The sequence below is a fragment of the Pezoporus occidentalis genome, unplaced genomic scaffold, assembly GCF_034315485.1.
Source record: "Pezoporus occidentalis ecotype Australia unplaced genomic scaffold, CSIRO_AGI_Poc_V1 ctg63, whole genome shotgun sequence".
In the NCBI taxonomy this organism is placed as follows: Eukaryota; Metazoa; Chordata; class Aves; order Psittaciformes; family Psittacidae; genus Pezoporus; species Pezoporus occidentalis.
Window position 1 is genome coordinate 5,403,509 of NW_026915977.1, and position 27,711 is coordinate 5,431,219.

At 36.4% G+C, this 27,711-nt stretch overlaps 1 protein-coding gene across 3 annotated transcripts in view; it reads left to right on the plus strand.

Moving 5' to 3' along the window:
• Positions 1 to 27,711, plus strand: part of LOC134174862 (connector enhancer of kinase suppressor of ras 2-like) — a 189,754-nt gene that overhangs the window by 146,797 nt on the left and 15,246 nt on the right. For all 3 annotated transcript variants that reach the window (XR_009968814.1, XM_062640167.1, XM_062640169.1), the window contains exons 14-19: positions 3,766 to 3,800; positions 12,286 to 12,334; positions 15,563 to 15,611; positions 16,941 to 17,116; positions 18,345 to 18,418; positions 24,558 to 24,629. Coding sequence is in view for 2 of the 3 variants with exons in the window: in XM_062640167.1 (XP_062496151.1) it covers positions 3,766 to 3,800; positions 12,286 to 12,334; positions 15,563 to 15,611; positions 16,941 to 17,116; positions 18,345 to 18,418; positions 24,558 to 24,629 (455 nt within the window). In the remaining variant the exon portion in view is untranslated. The remainder of the gene's footprint in view (positions 1 to 3,765; positions 3,801 to 12,285; positions 12,335 to 15,562; positions 15,612 to 16,940; positions 17,117 to 18,344; positions 18,419 to 24,557; positions 24,630 to 27,711) is intronic.

Here is a 27,711-nt window from a genome sequence, read left to right on the forward strand (position 1 = left end):
CCATGCTTTTTATTAAATGGCACTATATTCTGCCTTGGAATTTTTCTGTGATAAAATAAAATTCTCTAAACTTTAGTGGATAATCCAAGTGAATGTCCACTTTAGTCCCTCTACATCATGTATAAGATGAAGATTCCTTGTATGCAACATGGAATGATTGCTCATTCCTTAAAATACCATAGTTATAGTTGGTTTATTTCAACAAAATCATATCTGGTGTCTGCTCCAGAAAAACAGAAGAGTTTGAGAGAACACAAATATATTTAAAAGTGAATACACTGATTTTCTTTGACCAAGAAAACCTCACCCATTTTTTAAGAATGCAGGATTTATTCTTAGTTTTTGAAGAAAAGAACTTTTGTCCTGGGTTTGGGGTTTTTTTGATGGTGTGTTGATATTTTGTTCTCATTATTTTTTTTGTACCTTTGCTGTTCAGATAAAAATTTATCTTTTGTTTCCCTTAAATTAAAAGAGTGGATTGATGAGGACAAAGGTAGGCTTTGGTCAACACAGAACACGGTTTATCTATTGTTGTGATTTGTCCTTTTGGACTATTTTTCAGTTTAACACATAAGATAAATTTTGTTAGCCACAAGACACTCTTCCTTTATTCATTCTTTCAGAATACTTTTTTAACATCAAATATAATCTGGGATAGCTTCTCTTTGGGATGTAACAGTTTTCCAAAAATGGAATTTTGATTAGTTAAAAAAATTGTTGCTTAACCTGCTACCTATTGTGTGCTGATATAATGTTCATAGTGCACCACATAATTAAACATTCTGAGTGGATATTTTCTTCTGTCTTGAGTTAACTTTCTCATCTGTCATTTTGTGTTTTTTTCAGCCTAAAAATTTAGTACCTCTGAAATGTGCATAGATACAGATTGCATGAGATTATTTCCTGTCTCTATTATCTCACCTCTCAAAGAGAGCAAGTGGTAGAAAAACCTCAAATGCTGCTTTCATTTTTAGCTGAGCATAATCATTTCACAAGTGTATTCAATAGGTTAAGCATCAGCTCACTGAGCTGGAGAGATCAGTAAAGCCCCCGGCAACAAGGCTACTCTTTGATTTTGAAACAAACATAATGTAAAAGTGATGCTCAGGATAATGAGTATGTGAGTTAAGGAAGCAGGAGAAGAAATCATTTTTTGCATGGAATTCAGTATCTGAGCATAGAAGAAGGACAGTATTCATCAGAATGGTGAAAATCTTTTTCCCATCTGAATAAATGACATATCTAGGAGGTATTGAATACATTACATTTGACCACTGAGATTAGTAACACTCACTGTCAGATTCTTTTAGTCTCATTCCCAGCTATTCTAGTCATTTCCACTAGTAAACTACAAGAACAACTTTTGAATGTTTTCACACTATCTCTGCAGTTCAGGGTTCTTTTGTTTTCTGATTTATGTGTTTTCTTTACTTTTTAAGAGGAAATATTTATTTGCATTATGAAATCTTGATTCTAGGAAACAGGTTTTTTGTTGTCAGTTATTTGTAGAAATTTCAGGCAAATAGAAGTTTCTACAGGATTTGCTTTGGGAGAGGACCATCAGATATCCCTGTTAGACTTCACAGGCCTTATTGTCCTTTCATTGCTACTTGTGCAAGTGAGAAGTAGATCCACTAAAACCCCTAGAGCTACATAAATGTGCAGCTCACTAAAGAATGCTGATAAGTGCCAGTGACCTGAATTTCACAGACTTTGTGAATTTATAGTCTGTGACAGCACGACAAGACTTGTGCCTCCTGAGTCTCCCACATGTCTACTAGTCATGAAAGTGGCCTTTTAGTAAGATGAAGTAAAATTCTAGTTTGGGAACAAAGCAACTGCTGAAATATAAGGTTGCTGAAATTGTAGATAGGAGTCTACCACATGCAAGTAATGGTCAGTGTTCTATCTGTGCAGTTACACAAGTTACACACTATTAATTATAGCTAAGTTCTCTTATTTGAATGTAACCATCTTTGATACTTGTATTTGCTAGAATATTTGCAGAATACCAGAAGTAAAAGGCTAGTAGTTAATGTAGCAACAAACGAAAATCAAAAGTTACTTGTAAAATTTGTAGCATCCTAATATTGCAGAAGGTAAGAGACAGGAAAGGCTACGTAAGTGAAAACATTTAATTGCGCGTCATTTTTGTTGTATTGAAAACACTTTTGCCATGATATATTCTCTGCCTTGAGTGTGGGTTAGCTGTGGCAGTTAAAACACAAACCTGTCAAAGAATGGCACTCAGAGGAGTGCTTGCCATTCTTTAAGTTTTAGCCCTATAATCATTATGAAACATGTACTGATTTAGTGATCCACTTTTGACTTTATATAGGCTGTCAGTAACTTCATATGCTTGATAGTTTGGAAATAAATCTCTGCCATTAATAATCCTACTGTCTGTTCACGATGTTCCCGTAGGAGGCTGATTCTCATTTGGATCTGACGAATGCTTTGGATAACAGGAACGCTTAAGAGAAAAGAAAAAGAGTCATGTAGATCTACATGGTCATGCTGTGGGGAAGATGTCTGTTGGATCTTAGCTTAGATAACTCTCTTATTAGATGCAAGCAGGTGACAAAAAGGACTCTTGATGTATTTTCATATTACTATGGTACCATCAGTCCAGTGCAAACCTATTAGTTTATATAATATACATATATATATTATATACCAGGATAACTTGATCACTTAAGGTGTTTTTGCCTTCTTCAAGTGGTGAACCTATAACCTATAGTAGAAATAGCAAGGTAAAAGATGAGAAATGATTCTGTATACAGATACACCAAAGGAATAGGGGAAGGAGGGGAGTGGCAAAATACATACTTGTGCCCTGAAGATTTTAAAGTCTTCTTAGAAAAGCCTGCTGTTAGAATATATCTGTGTTACAGCCCATGTGGTTACACAGACCCAGCAGACTTCCTGTCTTTTAAATGTGCAGCATGAATTTCAGTTTTGTAGCTGTTCCCTGAAGTCACATGTGATTAAGTACCTTACTCTATGCGTAAAGGGGTGATATTAAAACACAAATATTATACCTACAAAAAATAATCTGTTTCATGCTTGGTTGGTCAGAAAGCATATAGTCAAAGATTTTTCAAGTACAGATTTCTACATTTACAAACAAATACACATTCATTTTAAAGCATACTTTGTTGAAATTTCAAGCTGTGGGAAACCTCCATCATAAAGCTTGGTTTAAAGTAACAAAAACAGTCAGAAGATTTTATTTTTTAATTAGTGTTACAGCTGAACCATTCTTGAATCACTTACTACTGCAAGACAAGTTCATTTCCAAACCTCAGAGGAATAACCAGTGTAGTAAATCAAGTTATATAAAGCTAGGTGAGAACAGTATTAAAGAAAGTTTTGGTGACAGTTTGTTCTTCTGAAATTCTGTATACTACATTCTAATATTTGTCCTTTACATTTAAACTCCCTTTTAAATACAAATATTTTTGCAAACACTGACATTATGACAAATTTTTAGCTTTCTTATTTTAACGAGCTTTGATCACAATTATGCAGCAGCTGAAGCTATAAGTGCAGATGCAAATTGCTTTAAGCTTGATATTCACTCTGAAAGAACATTTAGTTAGAAATTGAACTAAATTTTCCATTTCCTTTTCCTTGAAGTCACAGAATGACTACTGTGGTTTACTTCTGTGACTTCTCTTGCTGCAGATACCCCTATGTTGAGTGCACCCAGGAAGTATACGTAGTCTTTAGTCGTGCTTAATGCTATTTGTTTTTCTTCTACAGAGAGCAGGAGACACAATCAGCGGAGATACTGAAAGGTAATTACTTCTGTTACTCTATATTTAAATACCTACATAATGTATCTATAAATTACATTCACTTCTTTACTCCCAGAAATTAAGTTGCAATATTTGAGAAATAAACTGTCAGGATTTAGTGATATTGGCATTAATATAATTTAGTAAACGTCCTCGTTTTCATTTACTGACATCAAATATAAATATAGGTTCCAAAAGTTAAAAAATCTATTTTAGATGTAAGTCTATTAAAGATTAGGAGGAGGAAAAAAATATACTACAACAGTGGGTTTGTCTCTCTTTCCATTGCAGTTTATCTGATGAAGTATGTTCGTACTCTAGTTGCGTGCAGTAAGTCATATTAAAAGAACAAATTTAAAATAGCAAACACTTGGGTATCATAGTACGTCATAATTAAGTCTAATTGGAATCTGTTCATCTAGTTCATAGTTATTCTTTTTAATATTTTTTCATCCTCTATATGGCCTAAACCTGTTTAAGAAGTTAAACCATGCACTGAATGTAAAATCAGTAATTAATTTAGAGTGCTTTCACCAATCTAAAGGATTTACAATTCACAATGATGTTCTTCAATGATATAAGTACCACTACATTACAGCTGGAAGTCTGAGGCACAATGATACTAGCTGCTGATCATAAATACAAGTCACCTCCTGCCTGATCTTTCAGGAAAGTCAGCATTTTTGCCTCTGTATATGTGTATTAAACATTGTAGCTCGTTTCAGAGACAGTTGTAATGGTAATTACAGTAATCAGTAAAAGAATTTACTGATGCTTACCAGTTGTAGGGTACTGTGAGCATTTAAAACAGCATTCAACTAAATCGAACAGCACCATTATCACAGGTGATAGTGAGACAAAGGTAGAGTTTGAAAGACTTTTTCTAGGTTAAAATTCTACTTCATCTTATACAAGACAGGCTTGTCTCTCCATTGTCACCATTGTAGTAGTTCATTACCTTGTCATCCATCACCTCAGCTAAATGTAGGTTTTTATTTTTACAATAAATTAATATAGTCCCACTTAGTTACAATTCAGAACCAAAGCAGCCTGTATCTTGTGTAAGGCAGGGGTTACATGGGGAAAAAGTGTGTCATTGTCAGTCTCTTTTTTAAGTAACTGTTGGATTTCGCCTTTTGCCCTTACTGCTCATGTTGGAGTTTTCAGAACTTGCTATTTTCTGTGAATCTTCTGCATTTGCTCTTTTCACTTAATCTCCCAACTCCTTCATGCCTTGTGCTCTTGTCCTGTTCTTCCCTCACACTTGTTTCTCCCTACTTTTTGTCACTCCCTTTTCTCACCCTTCTTCATTCCAGGATGGCTGCTCCTTCCCTCAGGTCCTTCCTACCTGACTTTCTGCAACAGAAAGAAATCACATACCACTCCTAAAAAAGCCTCACCCCGTTTTTGTCTTCCTTCTCCACCACCCATAGTTTCTTGCAACCAGAAGGAGCAAATGAATTTTGCTCTTCACAGAACAAAGCATGCCTAATTATTCCGAGTGGATTGCACATGCTCAGTTTGGCAGGGACATTGCAACCCAGATGGAACATGCTTTGTGGACAGGACACAAGTCTCTACTGGACATCTGCTGAGAGATATTTTCCAGGGACATACGACTTGATGAAATTTTGGTGAACTTTCATAGCAAAGGGCTATTCTTCAATATTCTTCCATAGAATGACTGTCTCTTTCCTAATCCTACTCCCAGTCATTCTAAAATTCAGGTCCACAACCTTTTCAACATGTTGAAAAATATTTTAAAAGAGGCAGAATTACAGCTTCTTGTTCCTAATAACCTTCTTCTAAGTAGTTTAAACAGCTTAAACCAAAATAAAACCCCTTCAGATATTTATCACATGCAGCTAGGTTTTGGGGAGCGGGAGACAAACTATGTGGATTGAGTCACATTATTTGGATGAAATAGCATTATCTTAATTAACTGTGCAGTTGCCTACTGAGTTTCCATGATATGACTGCATCCTTTGTTTATGAAAAGAAAGGAAAGCCAAAAGCCAGAAGAAAGATGTTTCTTGTACATAGCAGACTGTACCACAGGCTGCAGGGAATACACCAAAACCACTAGCAGCTATGTGAGAGATACAGAACTACAGAATGTTACTATGAATATCTCACTTTTTAAACTCATTGCATAAGTAGAATGTAAAGCAAGTCTAGCTTCTGCAGAACAAAACCTGCATCATAACTCTGGTTTCCTCCAAACTATTTTGGCACATCTACAACACAGATTTGGCCCAGCACTATGCACAGGGCTGGACTTTCACCACCCACACAGAACACCCGCACCCCTCATTATAAGAGACTGTCCATTTACACATTAAACTCTGCCCCTCTCTGACAGATAATGGAGAAAAATGTGAGCTATGCTCTTGAGGAGTTTTGTGGCTAGAAAAGTAGGGCAGCCACAGGGAAGTTGTGACTTCACTTCTGAGCAGGTGTCATGAGTTAGGAAATTACGCTCTGCGATTGGAGGTGGAATCACTAACGTGTGATTGTTCTGAGGTTTCAGGAAGGCAAGCTAACTTAAATGCTTCCTGAAGAAGCAGCCCATTTGTTTTCCTTTTACCAGAAGCAGTTTACCCTGTTTATAATTGTTTTACAGAGAAGAAAGGGGTAATGGGCACCTATCACATAGTCGCTGCTGCAGCTTTTTTTGCAGACAGACATTGACTGTATGCGTAGCGCAGTTCTCTGTGTTCTTTGAACTTCATTTTACTTTAGGAGAATTTTCCTTCTAGTAATAGCAAACTTTGACATTTAGATTCTAGACACGTGTGTGTAATGTAACCATCATTAGAGGCATCTTGGGTTTGAAGAGTTTACTCTGCTCAGCCAACCACGCAGGCCTGCAAGGGGAAGAGAAGGCATAAAGGAATTGTATCATTCATGCATTGCATAGCTGCTAGTTGAATAAACAGGTTTTATGAACATTTGCACTGAGTTTCCATGTGAAAATGCTGCTCAGGCTTTATTTTCATAACACATTTTGCCTTTGTAAATATGAACGCTTAAAAGTTGTTCTAGTCATGTCCACAGTAGCATGCTTCGGAAATTATTTGATCGTGGTTAGTGCTGGAGAGGTCAGAGGAGATAAATACTTTGAAAATGACTTTCAGTCTTGACATTGTTCTGTCAGCTTTGCATGTAGATACCCTGATAGTGCAGTGACTGCGGAACAGTACAGATACATCTGAGCTAGCTGGCTGTTACTTGAAGTATCAAGTCATAGCCTGTAGCATAGTTCAGAGCCAGTAGCTCAGCCAGCATGGAACTGAGACGGGATTTCAAATCTCACTACAAAATACTCAATAATTAATTTGCAGTGAGAATTGACTTGTTGTGTCAGGGATAGGTTACATAAGCTGTGGAGGCTTTAATAACCTCAATATAAATCATGAATCCAGGCAAGGTGGTTAAAAATGCAGTCCTGTGACCAGGTAGATAAGTGGAAATTGCTACATATGTGCTCTTGTGAACCAGCTGTGAGGAAATTTCACATTGTATCTACAATACCTTTGTTCACAAACGTGTTTCCTAATATGCTGAATTTAGGGCTTTTTTCTCAAGTTAATTATGGTGCCCCTGACCCCGAACTGCAACCAAATAGCACTTGAAGTAGTTCAGAATGTGAGACACGAAGGCCAAAGGGAGTTTTGCATGCCCCTTTCACCTATAAATTTACATCTCCCAAGCGTCTGCCACATAAAAAAGGCAGGATTATAGGTGCCATTGTGTAATGGTTTATAGCTGCTGTGGAGCAGTAGAGTTGTCCCTCAGGCTCTCTGTGTTTTGAATCACTGTATGCTTGTAAGAAATGCAGGTGGCAGCAAGGATTAACAGTGTGCTTTCAAGCACAGGCATCACTGCTGTCCATAGTGTTTAACCAGCAGCTTTGAAATCATCTCTTGATCATCTGTGCTGTGTCCCTAAGCTCTTACATTTATGTAACCTTGCGAAACAGGAGCCATCCTACAGAGGACTAGCAAGAAAAACTCTCACAACAGTCTGTTTATGGCCTGTGCAGCGACTTGGATGATCACATAAGTCTCCAGCCAGAACGCTCAGAGCGTGCTGTAGTATGACAGAACGTGAAACGCACTACCAGTAATTCATACCCAGGTATATCTGTTCCAGAAGTAAATTCTGGCTAAAAGTGTTCTCTTTTTACCTACTGGAAACTTTCCTAGATTTAAAAAAAAAAAAAACAAACCACAAAAACCAACAAATCGGAATAGTCAAAAAATAAGTTTGGATTGCTTTGTTTGGTCAAATAAATGCAAATCAAAGAAATTATTACATCCAAAATTGTTTAATCAATGGTAAATATATATTTGCAGTTTGTTATAACTAGAATTACTTTATATTACTTCTAGTTTATAATCCTATCCATTACTGCCAGAATATATTGACTGTAACTATTACAGATACAAAAGATGAGGTAAAAGGTAAGTAACAGTCGAAAGAATTATTGTTGTTTCTAGACTGTATTCATTCATTGGGATTTATTATCTGTATCCTGTCACCTGTGGAGAGGCCAAACCAACAGCAATGTAATAAGATACATCAGTTTATTCTGAGACAGTTAGAACTTCCATTCAGTGATGGATTCAGTGATCCTATAGGTAATAGAAAGAGAATTGGGAAGTTATAATTAAGAGCACTGCTATTTGTAAGAGACATTCTATTTAATTTTCTTTATGAGCATTGCTTATGTGATCAAGGGATGCTTAATTTGTATGCAGCTGGTTGAAATCAGTCCTTGTTTTCGGTAGATATTCTATATATTTTACAAGCTAAGACACTATCCCTTACTAAAGTTTATGGGATAATTAAAGATGTCTTGTTATCTTTTTATGGCAGAAACTGAAAACACATTCCTCAAAAGGAAAAGAGGAATGGGTGTCAACATGGAGGTGGTATTCACAGTTGCACTTGCTTAGTGATGACTTGTTTTGTGAAGCAGTAGCAAGTCACTTCTGTTCATTATCAAAAGAGGTTTTGTATGAACAGAAAGTCAGGTTACTCAGCATTCTGGTGCTGCTCTTAAATAGATATAACTGCTCTGAAAGCAAATGTGCAGAAATGTGCGCAGCTATGCTGTTAATTTCACATATGCAGTCTTTGGTAGGTGACAATTCCCACCATTCATGTGAAATCTTTTACTGAGTATGTTTTTGCATTCTGATTCCTCCAGCTTCTATCAAACACATTAAACTGGTATATAGTACTCCTGCTACTCCCATATTTCTAGGTTTTTCCATTCTAGTTTGTTTTCCAGAGATTTGTTATTACTGTTTTCTAATCATGCAACACTGCTCCTCATTTGAAACCCTGATTACAAATCTTATCAGTACACTTGCACTTCATTTGCATGTGCTTTAAGATGGGATTTGGAATTTACCACACCTACTCAAGTCCTTTACATTTTCAGTGTTTTGTTTCCACTTAGGTCAAATTCCCATCCTTTTTTTAGCTCAATCTTGTTAACCTTTCTACTTCTATGCTCAGAAGCATCATTCAGCCTGAATACTGAGTCCATACTGACACCAGATTTAGACTGTATTTAACCTTGATCTGTGTTTGCATTTCTCTAATTCTTCTTCCCTTTTTATATTTATTTTTGTTTGCTTACAAACATAATTTAATCAGAGTTCTGAAGACTGAATAAGAGGGAGGCAACCTTTTTATCCATAGAAATTCCAGTATATGCCACACAACTAGACAGAGCCTATCACCACTTACAATAGATATTGCTCAAGTCCTTTACATTTCTGTCAAACAGGAATACCTCAGAAATCCATTTGAGGAAAATTGTATCATAGAATAAGTATTTTAGAATGAGCTTTATTACAAAATCAAATTCCTTTTAAAGTTACTGCTTAGTATTTTCCCTTTTTATGTCATGCTCTGCATTGACTGTTTCTGCAAACACCCTGAAATAATTGCTTGGTTTGTTACTGTTCGGTTTGGGGGGTTTTTAATTGGTATAAGTTATTCATAAGCGATGGCTCCTCCTTTCTCTAGATTCTGCCAGTTTCAAAACTGGTATTACACAAGAGCAAGAAAACAAGTGCCTAGAGATCATCAACTGTTTTAACTGATTTGAGATGTATCAGTCCAGGCCATTATAACCATACTCTGCATGTACTACCCCCACCCCCTCCCGCTTTTTTTCCCTTTTACTTCTGTAACAACTCTTTTCCTAAAAATAAAGGTGAAGAGTAATTATGATGCAGAGTATTTCAACCAGAATAGACAACATTCCAGGGTTCCCTCCTGTCTGAAATAATTGAGTCTGCCACTTTCACACAGATCATTTACTTGCCTAAAGAGAAGATCAGTATTTCTTCTTCTGTGACCTGCAGATTTGAATATTTGAGGATTAATTAGACTTGGGGAGGAGTATTTGATACACATAAAATCTTTAAAAAAAGGAAAACCATTTGATACACATAAAATCTTTAAAAAAAAAAGGAAAACCAAACACAAAACCAAGAACACCTCTTGCAGACTGTTGGAAACTATGCCCAAATAAGAAAAGTAAGCTCATGGTACATTAGAACACCCGTTTCTGACCTTTCATAACACGCCAACTTTTGTAGAGCTTTCAAAAGTTCAGTTGCAGACTGCTGCTGTAACTTTACAACATAGTTGCCGGTGAAAGTCTGTGATTACTGTAAGGAGACACATTATTGTGTTCGCATGGAAGCAAATAAAACTTGACTAAGGACTTTTTACCTAAAAACACAGATGTATTATTCATATTGTATATTGGCTGAGAGAAAGAATGGGAGCATTGGAACTGACACTTTCCAGATGGGTCAAAGCCAGGATTAAAGAAACAGACCAGAAACAAGGGGAGAAATGCCCAGCAGGGCTGAAGTGCACTTATGGCATTCTCATGGGCAGACAGAAATGGAGTAGTAATGACAAAATCTGCCTTGCAGGGGTTTAGGCGTATGTCCATTCCCTTACTAACTGTTGTAAGCTGAACTTTTCTGATTTTCAGTTGTTTCTTTCAACCCTTGTAGTCTACAGACAGCTCAGAGTTTCTGAGTCTTGCCTATTAACTTTGATGGTTTTAATTTTAATGTTATGCATCCCATCTTTTCACTGCTGTCTGGAAATTTTCTTTGATTCAGGACTGAGAGATGCTGTTAACTGACAATGAAGCAGTTGCTTCTACTGGTAAATTTGATTTCTCTTAACAATGGAAATCATCTGATGAGAAAATGCCCCTTCTTATCTTGCTGACTGAAGATAGATAGTAACATGACCAACAGAATTTGAGAATATGTTAAAAATGTCACAATCCTTTGATTACTTTTTTTAATTTCTCCATTTTCCCCTTCAAATCCTTTCCCATTCTAGTACTCCTTTTCTGTTTGTATGACATACACAAAAACAGTCACATTTTTTAGGATTTTCCCATTTCTCCTTTTTCTAACTTCTGAAAACATGAAATTTTATCTAAACCCTGGGAATTGTGTCTGTGCTAGATCAGACAAAGTTGACCTGATTCAGTGTCCTGTTTCCATCAATGTCCGATACTGTTTGTAATTTTATAAGGAAAGCATCTGGTGATGCTTTCCTGCTTTGTACTCTAGCCTTTGAAGACCTCCAGGAGAAAGCTTGGATACTCCATAGATCATATTTTTGCATTTTAAAGGCTACATAATTTTTTATATCCATGGCATCCTGTATACATTGCTGAAGACACCCAAAAAGTAACACAAAGGAAGACACGTACTACACAGTTTGAGTTATCCTTGGTTTGAGTCTGTAATGTCCTGGGGATGACATTTTGCACCTTTGCGAAATAAGGAACATTATGAGTCATTCCTGAAGGTCAGAATTATCAGTTCAAATACAAATCCATAAGCTGTTCCATTTTCAAAACGCAAATTACTCTTAAAACAGAATTGTTAAATTACGCATATGTCTACCTTTTTCCTGCTTAAAAATACTTCATCTTTACCATTTTAGATTGGGCACTAGGAATCCACTGTACCTGTGTTAAATGCTGTTGATGCTGCAAGAAATGCACAAATGAGAGTTATCCCTGCAACAAAGAATGATTAATGTATCCTAAAACTGTAGTCCTTAGGAGGGAGGAATTGCGTTGGTTGCTTCAGAATCCTAGCTGATCAGGGTTGAGTATTTTTAGGCCAGTGGTTGAACCAGAACTAAATATTCCCAGAATAATTATGTGCTCTTAAATCAGAATATGAAGAATGGCTTTGTGTTTATTAATGACATTAGCACTGTTCATTGGAAACAAGGGTTACGTTTCCAAAGGGCCTCCCATTCAAAGCGCTGTATTTTAAATAGTTTTGATACATGATCACACCTGTAAGCATACTTGGAATGACTTGGAAAAGCAGAGTGTGTGTCTAGGTGCACTACTCACTCAGATTATTTTTTCCCTGTAGTTATTTGACATCTTTCTTCTTTCCTGTCCTAGATATGCAAGTTCTGCCATTGACCATCAAGGAAGCACATCCATGAGGAAGGTAATGATTCAGAAATGCACTTTAAAAAAAAAAAACTCAAAAAATTCAATTAATTGTCATATTTTTCAAAGCCACAGAAGATATCACAAACCTTGACGTCTGTCTGTATTATGAAACAGCTGAAAATAAAAAGCTAGGTATAATTTCCACGCTCAGTGCAACCACAGCAGGTCAGCGTGCATATGTTTCTTCCTTCTAACTGAGCACTGTTTTCACTAAGTAGGTGATAAAAAACTTTTCAAAGTTGACCAATGTAATTCTGCCTCCCAAATATTTACAAAGTGAGGCTAAAGACCAGTGACAGTAGCAAGAGATATATGAATACATCTGTGGTTTGTTGAGAACCTGCATTTGTGTTTATTGACATGCTGCCCCTACCTGCCAATCCTTCCCTCGCCTGCTGCTGGTGAACACAGAGCGGTGGCTGTTCCCAGGGATGCTGGTACTGCAGATAGGTGCCCCATTCTTTGTGTACTTTGCTAGTGAATGCACTGATGGCTGTTTGGAACTTCCTAATAGTTTTCCCTAAAAACTCTTTAGACTCAAAATAGGAGAGGTGCATGCAACCAGTCTTGCATTAATATAATAGGCTTGGTTCCCTTCATCCTGACAGGTAACTGCGTCTCTAGTCTCCAGGGCATTTTTTAAACATAGCAGAACTTTTCATTTGGTGATGCTGTGACAGCACTGCTCCTACTACACTGTGATTATGTTGAGGCCTCATTAATTTAGCTTCATGTAGCACAGATTCAATTCTGCCTCTTCCCCCCCCCCCCCCGGCGTGCTGCTGTCTGAGTTGTGGTGGGAGGGTGTGCTTTTTGTTTAACATTCTACTTTGCGTTGTGGTTTTGAGATGAGAACTTAAATGCTGACAACCATATCGTGTTCTCACATCATCTGTCTCCCATAGCAACTCTGAGTCATTTTAGAGTTGCAAGTTATGTTTTCCTACAGTATTTACCACAAAGTTAATTATATAGTAGTGCCTTTATCTCAAAATATGAAGCTTGAATTTTGTAAGCTAGCGGTGCTGAGTACTGTTTCTCAAGGTATTGCAAACCATTCACTTTCTCCAGTTTTCTTGCTGTGAATACGTTGTATGTGTGCATAAACAAAACACAGTAAGGCCAATTAACTTATGTTTTTAGAAGAGTTAATATTTTAAGCTCTCCTCGATTTGTTGTGTCTGTATTTCATTACTTCAAAACTTTTATATGGAACGGTGCACACCAGTTTCTGCTGAGGATCATGATGTGTGTATCCTCCAGCTGCTCCATTTTTCTTGAAGTTCTTTAACCACATATGAAAACTGTAATTTAATTACAGGCTTTTATTCCATCACCATATTTTTTTTAGCCTAAATTGTGAAGAAATTTGGTGATCTCTTTTTCAGAAATAGAGACTTGCCCTGTCCTACTGCGTTTTTATGCAGAAAGAGGAATATCGAACAGATTGTTTCAGTGACAGTCACCACAGAACTCCAGCTGGCACAGTTTGACTGACCAATACTGCTGCCTTGGCTTGCAAGACATGAATAAAGGCCTCAGTGTTGCTGTGCAGCTTTGATACTTTGTCACAGACTTACTTGTGTTTTTTTTCATTTTCTGTTTTTTTACTACTTTTCCTATAGCATAGGAGCAAGCATTAATCTTCGTCTTCTCTAGTGCTCAAAACAAAGGGATGGATTTGCAGTTATCAGCTTAAATGGAGAATACATGCTGTGTTACAGTGATAAAACGTACACGCACTTACAGAGCTTGTCACCTGTCAGAATTGCAGTATATTTGTGAAGCATTCATATACTGTGACTGACTGGGAGAACAGCCTGAGACAGAGCACAGAACACCTGTGTTCTCCCAGCCAGCTCCCTCAGGAGTCAGGAATTGCTGATTTCTTCAAGGTACTACAAAACGTTCATGCCATTCAACGCTATAAAGTGGCTGAATTGCTAAGGGTTGCAAACAGGTCCCTGCCTGTGCAAAACAACTCCCCCCTCCTCCACTTCTATTTGAAATAAAACTCCAATATTTGGTGACCTCTTTGCAGCTGTTGCTTTTCTGTAGTGCTTAAGATGGGATCCTTCATTATTCTCTATATTAATTTAAATCATTTTTAACTTCAATTGTAATCCTCAGTTATTTTACATTTTCATATTGTGACATTTAAACAATTAGTATGCTGCAGCACAGTTAATAAGGACTTTTATAGCACGTGTTTGCTTTTTGACCACATGGTGAGGACCTGCTCTAAGGTCAGGTAAGCAGCCTGGGAGAAGGGAATTATCTGTAGTCATATCACAAGTTAAGGCAGCACGGAGATACCCCTCAGGGGCCGTGGCACCCTTCTTCTAGGCCCTCTGTGGAGCTGAATGTTATCTGTCACAAAGGAAAAGTCAAGAAAAATTAAAAAATGGCCCTTTCTATGCTATTTTTGGCCTGGATCTGCTGGTTTATCACGCTGTGAATGTCACTGGTTTTTCTACTGGTAATGGCAGCATAAGTTACCTATCAGGCAGCTACTTCATTATGTTGACTTGTAAGTTTTCCCCTAGAATTTACATGTTGGAGGTAAATCTTTACCATCTTTTGAGTAGTATCCCTGTTTTTTAAAGTAATGAGATGCTTTTAGGTTTTTCTTAAGACTCCAGAATGCTTTTATGATGCAGCCACAAAAGTAAGAATTTATTTTTTTCTTCTCAGAGTTATTCTGTCAACCCACCAGCCTAGAAAACTCACTTGTTTTCTGTAGTTGGAAACAATTAAAGAATGGGACTTCAACATGTCATTGAGCACATGGCTTTACACATCAACTATGTGATGTTTGTGATGGATGTTTCTTTCTAAATGAGTATAACTATCTCATGTATACTTACCACAAACTTCAGGTATCATTCATTTTATTAGGTCACTCACATGAGTTTATATCCTTAGTTTTCAAACTACTGCATAACCATTCATGCAATGAATCCTTGATGATTTCATTTAAATTGTAATTAATAACGGGGGAAAAAAATGGGATTTCAATTTGCAGGCATAGAACTGTGTTTTCTTTATGATGTTTATAATGGCAGCAAGAGAAAAATGACAGAAATGAGATCTATGATAACTGATTCTATGTTAACGGATCCTAAGATAACCATGGAGATGGGAGTGAACACCAGCCTTTTCATGAACAGCCTACTGTTACCTGCATTGGGTTTTCACAATCTGTTGGTTTTTTTTCTTCCAGTCATTCCACTACGCTTCCCTCAGGGTAAAAAGCAGAAAATGGTCAAAAGGTAACTTCCTTATGTTAACATTTTGAAACTAGAAAATGAGACTTCCTTTCTCATAAGAAATGATCTGGATCGAATGCCAAAATTCAACTTCATTAAGTTATTTCTCAATGTGATTGTAAACCCCAAAGTAAAACACTAAATAAATATGTTACAAGGTACAGTGTTGCTAGATGTGGTGGTAAAATTTCTTCTCACTTAAGTTCTTCTCTGTTTCTTACCAACTCATGGCCTATTTGAGACTGTTTAAGCAATGACCATATGAGAACTAGTTACAGCATAATACATTTGTATGAAAGCATATGGCCACTGTGCTCTTTTTATTCTATTTGTTTCTTCAGTATCCTTTCTATGAACACTTTCCTTTTATTGTATTATACATTTTTAATTCTTCTAAGCCTGACCAGGACACAGCACAGCTATTCTAAAACGAACAATACGTTAGGAACTTGGCTGTAGGATGTTGCAGAACAAAGGATGGCGTTTTGATGTTATCTACATTTCTTTACTCTTTCACAACAGGATAACATAGTTGTTCCACTGTACGACAAATATAATTCTTGTAGAAAAATAAAATTGATTTTTCAGAGAGAAATGTCTAACATTTTAATCTCCTGGAGAGTCTTTTTCAGGAAAAACAATGCCATAATTATGACAAAAACCTGTTCTTTAGGATCATAATTTTAAGCTGCTCAATTAGGATGTATTGAAATAACAGACAAAAAATCCAACTTCCTGGTGCTGGGCTTTTAAACAGAATGCAGTAAAGATAAAATACTGTTCTTCAGTTAAATTCAGGATAGAAGACATGTAAGCATGTGCATTTTTATGAAAGTGAATGATCTTTCTTTTTTATTGACTAAAAATATCGACTATAAAAATTGAGTTTAAAAATGCCCAGAATTTGACAAGCCTTCTATTCCTAAAAGTAGTAACAGAAGATATATGGAAGAAGTAGTGTCTACATCTGTATATAGATTATGACATTCTCTAAGTTTCAGACTGAGGGCTAAATTAATACATTTTTACTTTGGAATGATGCAGCCCATCTTAATCAGATAAAAATGCAGCCTTAAGAGGAATGAACCCTTTAGTGATTAAATAAAGCGTTACATAAACCAGGCCCTTTCATTTTGTATTCATGCTGAAGCCAAAATCGCAGAGCACTGTCAAATTTGGAAATAGTTCATTCCATTTTCTCTCCCTGAAATTGGAGAGAATTTGGCTTCAAGGATTTTGAATTGAATCCTCATTAAAAATTAGTAGCATGTTTATATAGTTCTTTCACCCTTCCATTCAGTGGGATGTCTCACACTATTGTTGCCTTCTCAGGGAGCTCTCTAACGAGTGGGAGCAGAAGACGGATTTCCTGCAAAGACTTGGGGCATGGAGATTGTGAAGGCTGGCTATGGAAGAAAAAGGATGCCAAAGGTTATTTCACTCAGAAATGGAAAAAGTACTGGTTTATTCTGAAGGATTCAGCCTTGTACTGGTACACAAACCAAAATGTAAGTATACTCAGTGTTTGGAGAAAGCCAAAATGAAACCTTAAGCTTTATAATTCTTTTGAATAAAGTCTATTTTTACTGCATGATAGGATATTTTAGTAAACTGCCACTTTAACTGTCAGGTCTGGGTTGCTCTAGCTGGAAATATTTTAATTGAAATTATATTTTCAGGTCTCTGAGTCCATGTCCAAACTTAATAAAAGAGCAGATGTTCGTGTCATTCTTAAAGAAATGAATATGTCAGTCACTGATACTTTTCCACAGATAGCATTTATTTGGACTAAAACAGTGTTCACACTCAGCTCTCCTCAGTTTCAGTTGTGTGTAGGGATGTATACAGTTTAACCATTCATGTTAGTGGAGTATTATGTAAGCAGACGTGAACATCTGAATTTGTAGATCTCTATCTGAGAGTTATTCTTACATAGATGTTCCTCCTGCTTTTTGCTGAATTAGTCTGGAGTTGGCAGTTTCTCGTGTGTAAAACACTGTTCTTGGCGAAATTTTATTGAAAATCACTGGGCCTACGCTTGTGCAATCTGCATATATGTAGGAAAAAAATAATGGTGGGGAGAAGCCAAAATTCCTCAGACTGCTGCTCTTCCATTTGTATGCATTGAGCCTCAGTGCCAAATCGGATCTGTCAGTGTCACAGCCTGCTTTGATTACTGATACTTTACTCCATATTTTCCATTTTCCATAAGAGGACAATTTTACTAGCATAATTATCCTCAGTTTTAGTGGTTTCTTGTCAGACTAAACCAGTGCTGTTTCAGGTCTGTGGGTGATATAATCACTGGTGAGCTCACTGTAGGAACCTGCTCAATTACTATTAGCAGGGCAGATGGTCTGCATAATCGTGACTTTAAAAGGAAGCATCCACAAAATAGTTTTAAAATGTAAACTATGTGATGAAGAAACTGAGAATTCTCTGTAGCTGTCAATGTCTTGAATGCTATTTTAGGTACTGAAAGGTTTTCTGCAGTCTTCAGCAAAGGGGAATTAGGATCACTGCAGCTCCTTTACATAATTGTCAGTTTAGTTACTTCATAAAAGTTATTGACACTGTATGATTAAGTTAATATATTTCTTTAAGTAAAAACATTATGTGGAAAATGTTCAGTGTTTCAATTGGTTGGATGTTTGTTCTTAGTATAAGACCCAAATGGCTACTGCTCGTTTCTCTTCATGTTCTTCTTCACAACTGCTTTTTCTTCTCATTTGATAGGATGAAAAAGCAGAAGGATTCATTAGCTTACCCGAGTTCAGGATAGATAGAGCAATTGAATGCAGACGAAAACAGTAAGTAATGTGTAAATTGTGTTTGTAAATTAAAGGATCGCTCTTTGAAGTATACTATATATAGTACTGAAAATTGGCAAAGTGAGAGAAGGCAGTTTCACAGAAACCCTTTAAATCTGTACATAAAACATAAAAGATCCACTTAACCTGTATTGTTTGCCTTTATTATAAAAGATATAGCTTAATGTAAATTCCATATACTGTCTTACAAAGAGTTGGATAACTATTTGGTCAGCTATCCAGATAGCCCAGTTACATCAGTTAAATAAAGCAAAAGACAATGAATTTGTTAGTCAATAGATAAAATTTTCTTAGGTTCAGAATGATCATCTTGATAAAAATCAAGCATGAAAGAAACAATTCCCATATGAAATACCATACAAAATACCATAACAAGGGATGGTGAATATAAACTTCATTTCCTCCTTTATGGAGGAAGCTTACATACCCAATATTGTGTTATTCTCAACTGCTAAAATATTTAGGTTCCAGATGCAAAATGAGTATTATGTTATTGCTTTGTGCCTATTGCTACTACTGCATTATGCTTCCAGTAAAAAGCATACACTAAGCTTTGCCATACTTAAGGGATATTTAATAACAGAACTCATTGGAAATTGTTTGCAAGCAGTGTTGGGATTGCAAAATGCAAAGCTGTCAAACAGCAGGTTTAACAGAACAATCCCAGTGCTTTGAGACAAACACTTTGCTGGTATCTCCTGTATTATTTGCACATGAGTTCTATATGCTGCATCTGGATTTTTGAAACTTGCTGCCACGAGGTGCTACATAGAATAGTATTGAAGATACTCTCTAACTAAAGCTTTCATACTTACAACTAACCATCCTGAATTTCTGTTGTGCTTGTCCAATGACTAAACACAATTTTGGGCTGAGAAATACAAGACCTACAGCTATGAACACGTGTACAATAAAAATATTGACCATATAAATTACAACTGAGACTGCTCATCAGATCTGACCTCTTCAACTGCTTTTTCTTGTCTTGAGTTATTACTGTCTGTCAGAGAATTAGAAGACAGTGCAATTTGTACTTCTATTATTCTTTTTAGCTGAGGGTATCACTATAGATATTACACATGAACTAAGCACTATAAATACCTCTAAGGAATGAGTAGATATTAATAATTATATTGAAAAAAAATACCCCCAAAATAATACTCTTTTGTTAGAATATAAAACACTTCACAAATTTCAATGAATTAACAAAGATCAAACAGAAGGTCATTGTGCACAGCTAGAAATAGCTTCCAGAGATTTCCTCTAAGCATTAGAACACATTTCTTCAGAACACTTCTCAGAGTACTATTTCTGTAGGGTATGTGCACAAGAAAAAGTCCGATTAACTAAAACTTTGCACACTATTGAAAACAAAGTACCTTCAGGCTTCGAATCCTTTCAAAAAGAGGTACGTCCAGGGCTAAAAGTATAATAAAGACATTAATAGTATTCCCTTTGTTCACTGAGCTGAATTTCCCTTTGATTTCTTCCTTCAAGGACTCTCATTTATGTATTAACCCACTGTAAAAACTACACCCTACTTTTGCCCCTGTTTTACTTGCTCTTCTGAAAACTGCAGAGAAAGTAAATCCAATCCAGTGTTCACTCACATTCTAGTATATCTAGCTTATATGAATGGAGGCCCCTGCTTGTATGGCAACCAGTTCTAATCCACAGCCTCTCTAAGCACACTTCCAAAGCACTTACCTATCCTCCTCTATGTTATCATACCAGGCAGGACTAAGCATGATTGCCATTGCCTGAATCCACTGAAAGGCTAATGGTTCTGGTAAGCATAGGGACAAATAAAATTAAGGAGATGGTGGCCCATGTTGGCACAGCATATGCTGGAAAGGTTCTAACTCAGTTCATTACTGTCTCTGCTAGACTAGAGGGGAACGTTCCACTTAGGATTTTCTTGCCTCCTTTTCAGAAAGCTAGTGAAAGTCAGATTTTACAAGATCAGTTCTCACTTCTTTCCACTTTAGGAAATCTTTTTCACTAGCATTATCATTTTTCATTGAACAGTGGAGTTTCTGTAACATAAATTCATTGCAAGCTTGAAAACTGAAAATATGAATGTGGTTGTGCTCTCACTTGTGTATGATTGAGTCCATTTTAACATTAATGTAAAAGCTAGTAAAGCAGTTACCTTGACAGTTAATAAGACCAGGGGAATGAAACCTAGCTCTTTCCTTTCTTTTTTTTTTTCCCTTTTCTGTAGGTTCATTTATTTTTAAAATAAAATTTCAAAATAAAATCCCCCAAAGTACACATAGTATTTTAGTGCACAAAGAAGTCCAGCTAAAATCACAGCGTTAGTTTTCTTTCAGCTCCCTCAAAATCAAAGCTAAGAACATTTTGGTACTCAGCTTGGATTTCCCCTCAAATTTCTGTTATTTTCAGAGCCCTCCATGTGAAATGTTCAAACTTTATTGAACAAAAGAGTTTGAAGTCTGACTACAATAGCCAAGATTTGTCTTTTCCACTACCCTGTCAGATGGAGAGTGCTGTTTTATAGAATGACTTACTGATGGCCATAGCATACATTGAATGAAATAGCCTAAAGAAAGATTTCACAAGAATGTATAGTAATTGAATGCATTATTCTGTATGGTTTGATGATGTGCCTCTCTAATGCATTTAATGAAGGTACCCTGATTATTATATGAATCATGGCATTATCTCAGACTGGTTTAGCTCTCCAGGCTATATTTGGATGTAGAATGACCTTGTCCCTGAGAGAGGAGGTTTCTTGCATTGACACTGAAAAACTTTCCACTGCTTTAAGGCAACACCTGCATTTTCATGATTTAAAATCATTATAGCGTATTAGAAATCTCGGTATTTAAGTTTGTGTGATGTGGAATGACCTGAATATTATGGTATTTTCAAAGATACTCATAATTACAACGGCCCGTAATAAATTACGTATATAATTACTCATTGTTAACTAGTGCTTTGCCTGAACTTCCAAAAATCTTCACCAGGTCAGAATTTTCATTGCATAGTTAATGCATATTCAGGTCTTGAATTTATGAGAGCACATACCATGCTGTTTATTGGAACTGTGCAGTCTGAATTCTATATAAATGTCATTGCTATAGCATAGGTAGACATGAAGTTGTCCTAAGGTTGCTACAGCTTCAGTAATTTTTATTACTCCTTCTGAAATGAACTTTACAGTCTTGGTAGGCAGTAAACCAAACTTAGTGAGCCCCCCCCAGGAAGAACAGCTAACAGCTTACCAGCCTGTGTTAACTGGAGTGCAGGCAATAGATAAAGGAAGTGATTATACCCTTATACTTGGTACTCATAACACCACATCTAGATTACTGTATCCAGTTTTGGGCTCTCAAAAAAAGGCAAAGGTAAAAATGTAGGTATTGTTCTTCTGCATCATTCATATTCCTCTATACTTCTAGATTTCCCTGGAGAATTTTCTGCAGTTCTTAATGCTAGCATATCTAAATGCTTCCCTAATAATAATCTTTGTGACACTTCTGGGAGATGAAAATGGCTTTATTGTTACGTTTTGCAGCCCAGAAACAGAACTGCAAAACATTTAAATAAAAAGTTTCCACAGAATTGAGATCTCCGTTTCATAACAATAAAGGCTTGTTTTCTCCAGAGTATGTAAATGTGTAACAATAAAATACATTATTGCATCTATGAGTGCTCACCCGTTCAGTAAATTATCAGAATATCAGGCACAAAGATATTAAGGAATATCTAATAACCGATTATGAAGTCTGTTTGCTGTGACTTAGCATGTAAGAAATCCTTTGCATAAGCAGAAGACCTGCAGCATTCAACTGATACCTTGAAAAAATTCTGCATTTTAAGACACATTCACAAATTCTGTAACAACCAAGACAGAAAGTGGCCTTATCTGTTGGATGATCCTGATTCACCTCTCCAGCCAGTCCACTCTCTGCATCCTAACTGAAGTAGGGCTCGTGGGAGAGTGTAGAATTCAAATCCATAATCATAGATTGCATCACATTACAAGAGCACAGTGGAGCCAAATTTCAGTTCTGTTTATCGCACAGGCTCTGGCATATTGTAGCTTCTAAAAGGTTTTGAATCCCTGATAGTGGCATTTAACGCTTTTATGTACATAAATTTCCTGTCTAGGAAAATAATCCTATTTACAAGCAGAAACTCCATCATGTGATACTCTATCAGGATTAGTCAAGAGGATTCGAATCTTTAGATCCACCATATAATCCTCTCCAATTTGAGCCAATTCTTTAATCTGAGAACTGGAAGACAGTTGGGCAAATGAAACACTAGAAGGTAGAGATGTTGCACAGAGCTCATACCAACTGAAAACTGCGTGCTGATGCAAAAAATACACCCGTCAAAACAGCACACCATAGTATAGCAGTGCAGGAGTATTTGTTTAGTAATTACTTCCTATTTTTAGTAGTAAGGGTTCTGTTAGGAAGTTCTTTAAGGGGTATAGTATTTGTTAATTACTTTGTAGTTACCAGTGTGTAACATATCTAATATATACACGTGTCTATAAAGACATAGAAAACTGTTTCACATTTCTTATTCACAGATGGATATCCAGTTTTGCTAAAGCAGCTGGAGTTGCGGGTAGTCAGCTGGCGTAAGGGGAGTAAATAGTTCTGCATTAAGAAGCAGGAGACTAAAGATGATAAGAATTTTTGTCATTAAAATTATATTACACTAATGAGGTAAACCAAATCATAAATGTACTTAAAATTAATGATCAAAATCCCTTGCATTAAAATCTTACGATTCAGCAGATATAATTAACAAGTGTATGCCATCTAGTGGGCATGAGGAAGGTCTCCTCCCTCTTTGGGGTTTCCCATGCACGCACTATTTTCGTTTGTAAAACACAAGTAGCTAAGGAGAGGAGGATCTGCAGCAACAATTACCAATGTCCAGATGCTGAAATATTCTTTACCTATCTCTCAATTCTTCTTTTATGCAATTAAGACGTTTTATGATGACCCTCTGTGCAAAGGTAAACTTAATATACATCTAATCTCATGAAAAAGGAAACAACATAAATACAACTGCTGTTATCTCATTTGTCTTTAAAACATCTTTTAGGGAAGCCTGGCACTGTATACATTTTTATTAATAGCATCTATAAGGAAGTCAGTGTGCCAAGTGAAGCTTCTTTAGCATTCGTTTTTTTCCCTCTGAAAACTACAATAAATCATAGTAATTAATAAAGCACTCATTTACTTGGGGTTTGGCTGGTTTTAGAGTAACTCGGCATAGCAATTGCTGGAATTAGAAGTGACTTAGAGTTAAGACTCTCTAAGAAACTTCTTTACTATTATCTGCTTCCAAACAAAGCAAACCTGCCACTTACATTCCCTAGAACTTTCTATACTGCTTCTGTTAAACTCAAATTGAATGAATATTGTAATTGGGGATTTAAAATATATTGCATCAAATTTAGGAAACATTCCTTTACTCAAGTTTATTCTGGAGATCTTACAGGCTAATGGCTAAGGAAAAAGAATTTGAGTGTCCTGTATTTTAAATTTCATCTCCAGTCGAATACAATTACTGGCTGGTTATTCATCTTCATATTCCTTCTCTTCCTCATTTATTAACTTAAAAAAAAATGGATAAATTCATGAGTATCTTCAGAATCAAAGTTGAAATAAAAACATGAGACAGTTATAACAATAACCTGGCAGCCCTCTGTATCTGAGTAGGACCAAAGCACAGTCATCTAAATATATGAGAAGAGGTGATGGGATTAAATTCTTATTCCTTTAGTTGATCTTTGGACTACACCTAAGATGTAGTTAAATATATTCAATAAGATTTTTTAATTCACCCAAGAATTTTTCAGATGCGTAATATCAGTGCTTATTGAAAGGATTTATATTTCTAAGTTATTCAAGGGCTTTTTACAAAATAGGAATTAGGTTTGCAAATGTAGATGTAACTGGATCAGTAGGAATCCATCTATAAATTAATCCAGCAAGATTCAGACTGCAGGTTCAAAACGGCTATGAAGCCCCTACCATGATGAGGAATCATAGAGCAGGTCAATCTTGCATATTCGTAGACAAACTGTCTGAAATAAAAGGTATTTTTATTTGTGTTTATTCTACAGTGCCTTCAAAGCATGCCACCCCAAAATAAAGAGCTTCTACTTTGCAACAGACTGCCTTGAAGAAATGAATAGGTAAGTTATGCTTCCTCTTTATCATGGTACTCCAATAACTGAAATTGATATTTCATCTCACATAGAAATACACTGTTGGAGCATGATGTCATGCTGATTGATAGTGTTCTCAGAACTTAGTCCACACAGTTCTCCATTAATTCTAACACATGCATTACACTGTGTAACTCTACTGAAATTTTCTGTCAAGCTGCATGTCAAAATTTGGCGAAGATGTGTTTGGAAAGTTAGTTCTGTTGGTCTCATCTCCACTCAACAGGATACCCACATGATGGGATAAGATATTCTGAAGTTAGATCTAGTGACAACCCTCAGTAATGTGACAGGACCTAAAACCAGGCACAAGCAATTTGAGGTGTTTTTTTAATCACCCAGGAACAGGACTGAACCTCTGAGGTGCTTTTTATATTTCATGCCACAATCTGAAAATGAAAAAAAAACCAAACACCAAAAAACACAACAACAAAAAGCCAAACCCCCAACAATGACAAAACCCTGTGGTAATTAAATTATTCACGCCATCACTCTCCCCACAAGGCACAGAGGTAGGAAAGTTCAATTTTGGGCATTACTGCGTGCTTTTAAATGCCCTTGGATGTGCTGGGAGGACATTCAGAACTTGACTGGACAAGGCCCTGAACAACCTGATCCAACATCAAAGCTGGCCCTGCTGTGGGTGGGGAGTCGAACAGACAACCTCCTGGGATCTCTTCTAACCTAAATTACTCTGTGTTTCTATTTTGTGATTCAGTGATGAAGGCAGAGGTCAGATAAAGGTGGGACAGCAGCTCTGATCCTCAAAGGCAGAGTCAAATGTTCTACCTCCTCCTGTTACTTCACTAATTTGTTTATTCCCAGCTGAGGTAAAAAGCAAGGACACATGGGACAATGTTACCGTGTTCTGAAGCCTTAAATCTTTCCTCACGTAGACAGCTCAAACTTTGAGGTTTAGTTAGTTTTTTCTGTTCCCAGACTTAGAAAGACAGAATTACTTTAGAATGCAGCTGGATCTTTTTCTTTGGAATACTAATGTCTAAAAATTATTTTTAAATTGAGCATTTATATCCGATGGCTTATGTAGCCCTTCAGGAAATAGTGTATTGATGCGTAAGATTGGCTGCATTGAAAGAGTTGAGGCCAGTTCATCATCCACTGATGAGGATGATGCTGGTTCAGTTATCCAGAGTATCTCATTGTGGCTAGCAGTCATTTTTAGGATATAAATTTGCTGAAACATATTGTCTCCAATGTTAATAATGTTCCATTGTTCATTTATGTGATGTGGCTGAGATTTCTTTGGTCCAAAACTGAAGGGAGCTTGTTCTGCTATTTTTAACTGTGCATTGTCCCTCCTTTGATTTTAGCTACTTTGATAGTTATCATTTGCTGAAGTGCAATTGATCGTGTCTTCCTGTTACACCATAAAATGCTCTGACTCAAGGAGTCTTGACATACATTCAATAAACTGCTCTTACAATATTAATGGATTTTTCTATGGGGAGTCAATGAGATCGTCTTTGTGAGAGTTTACAGCCTTCATTGGGAAGGTACCAGGATATATCTTCATATCATTTAATTTCATATCATTTAGTATGGAATTTTTGAGAGCCTTTTTCCTGACTTTTGGGGACGGATTCCTATGGGAGAAGACAAAAAGTGAACTCCTTCTGAAGTATTATTTGCACTATTTTTCCTTCAGAAATGCTCTTCTTGTAGAATAACTGGAATTCATTCTCCAGTCCAAATGGTGGATTACTTTGCTGCCTCTTGGGCATCCCTTGCAGCTTTTAAATGCTTCCTGGAATTCCTTCAAGATATTCTGTGTGAAATTCAAAAATTAATAAGCAAGATTCACAGATGAAAAATGCACTTGAAATCCTAATTTTACAAATCTCTGTCTTCCCAGCAAATTGCTAGCTATCTGAGGAAAAAGGGCATCTCATACTCCTGCAGCCACCACAACGTTTAACTGGATTTTCTATGCTAATAGAACGTTAGAGCTTTCATGCTGAAAAGTAAAGGAGTTTTAATATGGAGAGGGCCACAGCATCTCTTTATTCACTGTGTGGGGAGCATATACCCTTTCTTCAACTGCGTTTACCACCAGGTTTTGTTTTAACAGCTGTTTTTAGAGTTTCCTGCTTCACATTCACTGTTTAATAATTTTTTCCACTCCAGAATATTTTAACCTACCTTTATTACCGCATTGCTGTTGTATACCAATGGGTAGTAATTGATTTGTATGTAGCAGGTAGAGTCACTCTGCTGCAGCTGAATTTTGCCTGCTGTGTTGTGTGGTGCAGACAGACTTTGTTTTGCAAAATTAATGCTCACGCTGTTTTGTCAGATCTTACATGAGCATAGCTGTGTTCTTAGGAATGAATTAATAATGAAATTGATGAGCTCATCTTTTGCTTGCCATGGTCACAGGGTGCTCCAAGCTTGTTAAAGGCCTTATTTCCCAGGAGTGCTTCATCTATCACTGTATCATGCATGACCTGTTTATGGCTTTAATACTCCTAAGGAAACAAGCAGTGAATTTAATATTCAGCTGTTTTACAATATCTACTTTATTTAAAACTTGCATGGGATTGAAGTGTGCACTGCACTGTACTTAAAATCTCCTTATGGACTCCAAATATTAAATTTAGAAAAGTTTGCATTTTATGCTGACTAATTTGATCACATTTGATTTGAATAACTGGGTTAACTTTGCAATATTAATAACTTCCATACACCTTTGCATTCATTCAAAAAAATAGAACAAATACCTGCGACTGGGTTGATCCCACTATTTTTCAAGTAAACAGCTGAAAGATTATAACACAATATTTCTCTTAAAAGGAAACTCTGAAAATTGAAGTATTCTGAATTAAATCTATATTGACAATAAGTAAACTTCAGGATGCATATCTGTTTTGATTTTTATGCATAGAATATAACCAAGCAAATTACTCACAGCTTTTTCTAAATCATCCTCTTATTACTGAAGTTCACTCAGCTGTCTTCCTTAAATTTGGGGCATTTTAGTTTCTTTGATAGATCTTGGCCAAATCATATGGTGGGCCAGTTAAATAATTAA